Here is an 8,107-nt window from a genome sequence, read left to right as displayed (position 1 = left end):
TCTTTGTATAATAAATATTTACGAGAAATATCTTTTTTAGTTTCGCTAATTTCTGAAAATGACTTTAAAGATTTCTTTGATAGCCTGGGTAATAGATTCCTGGCAGGAGGCGACTTCAACGAAAAGCATACGTACTAGGGATCACGCCTTATTAACCCAAAAGGGCGGCAGCTATACAATACCATTATAAACAGGCACAATAGACTAGAGGTCACATCTCCTGGTAAACCTACTTACTGGCCCACCGATATAAAGAAGATACCAGACCTAATAGATTTCGCAATTACAGAAACATATACAGAAATAACATAACGGCAGAAACTCTACCTGAACTATCATCCGATCACTCCCCTATATTAATAAAACTATATGAACAGACCCAAAATATCGAAATTGAGCCTCGTCTAACTTCAAGTAACACCAACTGGCTTAAATATAAAAAGTACATCAGTAGTCACCTTAAATTAAACGCTGCACTTAACTGCGAGCGTGATATAGACTCCCTTGTTGAACATTTTAAAGAAACCTTTACTTCAGCCGCTGCCCTGGCAACACCAAATCAAGTCCAAGTACCACCTACGCATACATCAGTTACAAATACCGAAATAGAAAAACTTGTGGCAGAAAAGCGACGCCTAAGAAGACAGTGGCAGAGCCATCGCTCACCAACCTCACAGCTACTGTATAAAGCTGCCAGTAGAAAATTGAAACAAGCACTCAAACGTGCAGAGGATCGCAACTTGCAAAGGTACATTAAGAAGCTTTCCCCGAATTCTACTGAAAGATACTCTCTATGGAAATCGCTAAAATACTTCAAACCATCAGTGGCTACAGAAATGCCAATTAGGAACCAAAGTGGAACCTGGGCTCGCAGTGAGCAGGAGAGAGCCGAGTGTTTTTCACACCATTTAAAGAATGTGTTTCAGCCAAACTGTCCAACGAACAACTTCAGGCTGCCACGGCTAACCAAAAATACAAATGAGCTATACACACCTAGCAAGACGAACCCTTTAGAAGTAAAAGCTATAGTAAAGCAGCTTAATCCAAAGAAATCGCCGGGTGCTGATTTTATAACTCCGAAAATGCTAATAGAGCTACCAAATGTTGCACTAGCAATTCTTTCTGACCTTTTCAACGCTATCCTCAAATTCGGTTACTTTCCGAAATCATGGAAAAGGTCGAAGATAATCATAATAGCCAAACCTAGAAAAGACGCAACACAGCTCACTGCCCTGTCTTTCCAAAGTATTCGAGAAAGTACTCCTATCAAAGATATCTCCCTTTCTCCATGAACGCAATTTAATACCAGCACACCAATTTGGCTTCCGAGAAAAACATGGTAGAATTGAACAAGTTAGTCGAATTACAAATGAAATCAGAAGGGCATTTGAGCTCGGAGAGTACTGCTCTGGAATTTTTCTCGATGTGGCACAAGCATTCGACAAAGTGTGGCACGGCGGTCTTATATATAAAATTAAAAAATTGTTGCCGCCGGAATTCCATAAAATATTTGAATCATACATAACTGACAGAAAATTTGCTGCTAATGTATCTAATTTCACTTCAGAAGACATGTCGATAACGGCTGGCGTTCCTCAAGGTAGTGTACTCGGGCCTATGCTGTATATCATCTACACTTCAGATATTCCAACTAGCGAGAATATACTCACATCCACCTTCGCTGATGATACCGCCTTAGTAAGTCGTAATAAATGTCTCAACAGAGCTTCAAGAGTACTAGAGGAACATTTACTAGGCATAGAAGAATGGCTGGCAAACTGGCGTATAAAAGTCAACGAACAGAAGAGTAAGCATACAACATTTTCACTCAGACCGCAAGGATGCCCCCCAATCAAATAAATAATGTCCATATTCTACAAGCCAATGAGGTGACATATGTAGGAATACACTTGGATAGAGACTAACTTGGCGAGAACACATATCAACCAAGATTACACAAATGAAGCTAAAGTCAGCTAGCGTGAACTGGCTTATAACAGTAAATCAAAACTGAAACTAGATTATAAAGTACTTGTATATAATACAGTGACTAAGCCTATATGGATGTATGGTATTCAACTGTGGGGTACGACCTGTGCAACCAACATTGACAGGATCCCAAGATTCCAATCTAAAACGCTAAGGGCCTTAACAGGAGCACGGGTATGTCCGCAATGAAAATATACATAGAGACCTTGGTATACCGATGGTTAAATCTGTAATCGACAGCAGCAGAGAAAAATACAAAATAAAACTGCGTAACCACCCAAATCCACTAGCAAGTGGCCTGTGCAACACAACAAATATAACACGCCTGCGAAGAAGAGATCTACCAGCCTTTCATTGAGCGACGTTAAACCAACAGGGCTCAACCCCAGGGTTTGAGCTACATTATTGTAAAATTATACGTAAGATTTTTAAACTTGTTGTTAGGCTTAATAGATGTAAAATAAGCAGATCCAACAAATAAATGCAACTATAATTAAAAAAAAAATTTTTTCATTCAATCATATTCGTCTTGAAATAAGACGACAAATTAAAAGCCCATCTAATTATTATGAGAAGACGTAAATCATATTCGTCTCGAAATAAACGTCCGGAGAGACGAAAAAAAATATTAAGCCCATATAATTATTATGAGAAGACGTCAATAATATTCGTCTTGAAATAATCGTCCCGCGAGACGAAAACAACTTTTCCATTGTTCAATAATAATTATGGAGCAATAATTAACTTTATTTCTTATAATCGTTATGGTCTCTGAAAAAAACGCATATGAAAGAAATATAAATTTAAAGAGCCACTGTGTGCTAAATAAGAAAAATTTTATTGCATTATCGTACTGTGCTATAAAAATATTTAGTGCGTATCCCGTGCCTTGATTCTGTTAAAAAATAATTAATTAAAGAAAAAATTTACATTTACTCTTGCATTGAAATGGACGCCTTAATAATATCCCAACGGTTTTTACCGCATGACGTACGGAACCAGTATTTTCAATTTTTGCGCCGAGTCACGAAGACAGGAGTTTGTTCAGTGTCGAGATCTAAAACTGTTCAGCTACAGAACTAAATTCATCAGCCGATTTTATGTCTTTATTTAAATGATTCATTTATTGAGAGAGGACAGTATCGATTTCTTAATGCTGAGAAGCGGATCTGATATATCAAACGTGCTAGAATGAGAGTTAATAAGAACGGAGTGGGTCGTGCAATTCAAAATTAGTTTTACAAGCTTTCAGTAAATCAACTCAGCTCGACGTTCTGATCATATAAGTATACATTTTCATGGGTCTATCTCTTTTTGTTCTGGTACTTACAAACATCGGACCAAAGTTATAATACCATTTCATGCTCATGAAAGGTATAATAAAAAAGAGAGAAATAAGCGTCGAAACGGGCCAATGCCAATTTAAGAAATTCCCATTTTTGCTTTTTTTCCTCAATCAAGATGGTAAGACAGTTTACTTTTAATATCTAGCGTTTGCGGCCTTAATATTTACAATTACTACTCCCCGCTGGTCACTATTGAACATGGGCGTGGTTGGATTCTGAACCGACACTTCAGTTTAGTCCATATGGTCGACCTTAACTACTTCAATATGGCTTTGGAGAAATTGATCGAGTCAACGCAGCACGAAATTAGACGCGAAGCTGTGCGTACTGTGCTGCAATTCCACCTAAACCAAACTAAGCTGCGACTTGACGATCTGCAAATAAGTAAGTCACGAAGAAGACGTTCCTTTGACTGGATTGGATCTGCATCGTGCAGGCGTGCCAAATGGCAAAATCTGGTATCATAAACACAAACTTACTTGATCGAGATGAGGTACAAAGACTTTTAATAGAAGAAGATTNCAGCAGATTGGGATTACATCCTCCGTAGCATGAACGATGTTGTAGTAAATAATAACCACCAGTACCGCGTCAATGAAAAGCTCTTCAACGTTACCCGTGGAGCGATTGTGAAAGCAAATGAAAAGATGCTACACATCAACGCCATCAACAAAAATATTAGCTAAGAGAATTTGGAGCTTCTGCACTTTAGCAAAGTGCTAATCCTGAAGGAACAGGTATCAGAGATCGTGCAGGCGTGCCAAATGGCAAAATCTGGTATCATAAACACAAACTTACTTGATCGAGATGAGGTACAAAGACTTTTAATAGAAGAAGATTGGCAGGCATATCAAAGTACCATCGGAGCGGCTTCCGTGTATTCAAACAGTAGTATCCTTTTGTACATACTATCAATACCAAAAGTCAAACCAGATGGCTACCGACTTTTAACAACAAGCGCTGCTGTCATGAGGGGACAACACGTTGAACTTAGTTACAAGAAGATGCTGGTAAACAAAGAAGAAACGTTCGGACTGAACGAGGATTGTCCTTCGATTAGCAATACAACAATCTGCTCACCCAAATCTTTAAAGAAAAACTTCCTGAAGACGGATGCCTGGCTAGATTAGTGAAGGGCGGCGATGCTAAATGCCACTTTGAACCAACAACGACGTAATTGCTGAAATGATCGCCGATGCAACAATATTTACTATAAACTTTCAAGGACCATTGAAGGGGAGAAACTGCTCCGCGGTTCTCAACGGAACATACGTTATTTTATTAAATAATGAAACGGTCATGGTGGGAAATCAAACGTTCACCAGCAAATCAGTACGCACAGTGCAGGCTTTGCCACCCGCTTTGGTAAACGTTACAATTGATGGGCTGAATTTAAATCTGGATTACATCCACGGGCTCAACATAGAAAATATTCACCATCTAAACCAACTTGGTAATAATTTTCACTTCTCCTTAATTTGTGACGCTATTGCCTTGACAATCCTGGCAGCCGTGTGCTACATCATCTGGAAAAAACTTACGAGTACAATCAACTTTCCTAGGCTAAACCAACAACAGGATCAGCCAACTACCCACACCAAAGATCCTCTTCAAAAATCGATTCATCAGCGGGACGCAGATGTTTAAAGGGGGGTAGTTAACAAGGGGGCCAACACACTTACTAATGTGAATGTGCTGACGCCGCACTTCGTCAAACACGCGCGTAGCCAATGCAGGTAATTGACCTGCAACGTAAGCGATACCAATTGGTTTTATGCAACCAAAATGCAAATCGTGGGAAGCGCAACGTCAGCAACTAATCAATTAATTCGGGCCGTTAGATACTTAGCGATAGCTTTAAGTAATATTTTGTATTCATTATTATCCTTAGGGAAACCAACTTTAATTTTTTCGGACACGCTCCGCGTGTTCGTTAATTTATATACTAATTTAAAATATAAATCATGTATATACGAAAACAAAAATTTCNATCCGCGTGTTCGTTAATTTATATACAAATTTAAAATATAAATCATGTATATACGAAAACAAAAATTTCCCTCTCCACTTTCCCCTTAACAATTCACAATAGTGCAGTTTTTCACTTATAAACACTACCCTTTCGGTCGCTTATTTTTTAACCGACCTTGCTGAGCTCGGGTAAATAGCCGAGTTTGTGTTGTTGCTTTGCATTTATTTCATCATTTAAGCGAGTGTTCTTTTTTAGCTCGGTTGCAAAAGAATGCACCTATTGACGATCCACCACAATTCATTTCTACAACTACGCATGATATGTTACAGGCCAAACCCGATCTTAGGACAAACTAGTTTTTCCTAGGCTGAACTAGTTGGCGTGGCACAGTGTTTTTGCGCGGAATACCTTTCCGTGTAGTCGGCCTTCGGCCCCACTTCAAAAAAATAGCCCTCATCAGGACAAATCTAGGTACGCAGTCCACAATATTTTTGTGTCCAACTTGTTTCCACATTGGACGGATATATTAAGGAAAAAAAAGTTTGCCCTAAGATCGAGTTTGGCCGGTAACATATACATACACATATACACATNGTTGTGTACAACTTGTTTCCACATTGGACGGATATATTTAGGAAAAAAAAGTTTGCCCTAAGATCGAGTTTGGCCGGTAACATATACATACACATATACACATCGTCAATAGACTCGAATAAAGGCGCGCTAGTGTTACGACGGCGAAGAAAGACGCGTAAAAAAAGTTTACGAAAAATGACGCTTAGGAAAACTTCGGCGAAGAAAGACGCGTAACCTAATTGACGGCCAAGAAAGACGCGTAATTATAGATTTATATTAGGCCAAGAATCAGCATATTTTTGGGGAGTTATTATTCTGTTACATCCGCAAACATAGTAGTTGACCGCGAAAATAAGTTTGCTCGTTTTTCTTTGCCGTCAAATATTTTAACGCGTCTTTCTTCGACGTGAACTATGTTAAGAGTCTTTCTTCGCTGATGTTTTTTTATACGCCTCTTTTCGAGGTACACTTTTGAGCTCGCGCCTTTATTCGTGTCTGGTGACGATATATACATCTGAATACTAACGTTTGGGTATGGTTTTGTTGAGCACCTTAAATGACTGTTCCACTAAGTAGAAATATTGGCCACGCTTTCTTTCAAGATTACTGCGATTTCACAACCTCCGAACTACCGTAAATCAAGTTTGACATACATATGTACATATGTATGTCATGACTAACCTCATAGCATTTAATTGGCCACCATGCAAATCAACTTCCGGATACCAATTTTAAAAATTCTATATTGATTGTACTAAAATGCTTGTAAAAGTCTATAAATGTAGCAAACATAATATAAAGAAGTTAATTTTCCGCTTTAACTGTAGTTATAATGTTTTTTTTTCAGAATTACCTTTAATGCGTTAAGTTGTATGCCTCATCTTGCGTATGTCAGCATCAGTAATTATAACATTGCCAAACGACTCAGATTCCTTTGCGGAGGATCCAAATACTGAGGACAGCGGTAATCTTTTAACGGAACTGAATGGAGTCGACTTGGTTATGAGTCTCTCCCCAAAAATATCCCCTACAGCACCAATACAAGCACACCATCAACTGGAGCAACAATTATTAAAGCATAATATTTCGGTGGGACCACCTCCACATGCTGCTTCGGCAGCAGCAACTACAGGGGCTCATCATAATAACTTTTCTAATATTCACCATATGCAAGGTTTACATAATCAGCATCATAGCACCATATTCAATAGCAACCATTCCACGCCATTTAGTGTAACTGACATATTAAGTCCAATTGAAGAATCTTATCGGAAACTGGAGTTAAATTGCAGCCCTCCTTCGCCCTACAGGTAACTGTAACACTGTGATACGAAATTGACGTTCATGTCTCCGTATTTGATACAAGTAATTTTTAGCAAAAAAAAATCCGACTTAAAAAAAATATATATATCTATATATTTCTTGATTAAATTATCGGATCTAAACCAGGATCTCAGAGTACCACCTCTGAGACACTACCTTTCCGTTGCAAAAAGAATTATCGATATCGGTTGACGTGGCCCAAAGTTATGCGTTGTTACATACATAAAAAAAGAAAATATCCCGCGAACAGATAACCTCCTCCTTTTTTGGAAGTCGGTTAAAAACTAAAAGGAAATGAAAGCTTACACTTCCCATTGAAAAATCCCGAAGGGATGTTTAGCCTCTAGATATGGTTTTTTATGCGCATCAAAAGTTGCTGACCCCGTATACAGGAAAAATTGAGTAAAATTCGATCAAATAATGAAGTTTTTCTGGAAATTTATAGTATATTACTCACTAAAACTTACGCTAGGTCGCGCTGTGGTGCAGTCTTTACTTTCTTTTATGGGTTTTTATCGAAAAATAGTATTTTTACTGTTTTTAAGGCTGAGGAATCCATTATTTATGCCAGTTTCATTGTTTTTAAAGTTATGCTAGAAGATCATTGCATTATTTTTGTTAAAGACAGATAGCATTGTCGTGTTAAAATGTGCTTATGTGAAATTTTTTATGAAAAAAATTACATTTTTATAGTGACAAAGACTTTGTTAATTAAAAAATATTTCTTACTTTTTATTTAGACCTAGAAAAATTATGATATGAAAGTACTCAAGAAAAATGGCTAAAAAATTATGTAAAAAACTAACAATTTAGAACTGTATTTTTTCAACCCAACTTAACACTAAACTCATTACTTTTACTTTTGTTTACACGCAGTGCTAACGACAGCAGCAAAAAAAAA

The 8,107-nt window shown here is 37.7% G+C and overlaps 1 protein-coding gene across 2 annotated transcripts in view; it reads left to right on the top strand.

The window, feature by feature from the left end:
- Positions 1 to 8,107, top strand: part of LOC108363432 (thyroid transcription factor 1-like) — a 124,369-nt gene that overhangs the window by 2,837 nt on the left and 113,425 nt on the right. For both annotated transcript variants that reach the window (XM_017616797.1, XM_017616798.1), the window contains exon 2: positions 6,731 to 7,193. In XM_017616797.1, the coding sequence (XP_017472286.1) occupies positions 6,772 to 7,193 (422 nt within the window). In that variant the 5' untranslated portion in view covers positions 6,731 to 6,771. The remainder of the gene's footprint in view (positions 1 to 6,730; positions 7,194 to 8,107) is intronic.

Source organism: Rhagoletis zephyria, unplaced genomic scaffold, assembly GCF_001687245.7.
Source record: "Rhagoletis zephyria isolate East Lansing unplaced genomic scaffold, Rhagoletis_zephyria_1.1 Rzeph_scaffold_01275, whole genome shotgun sequence".
NCBI lineage: Eukaryota > Metazoa > Arthropoda > Insecta > Diptera > Tephritidae > Rhagoletis > Rhagoletis zephyria.
The sequence above is the reverse complement of the archived record's forward strand: the minus strand, read 5'-3'. Positions and strand labels throughout refer to the sequence as shown.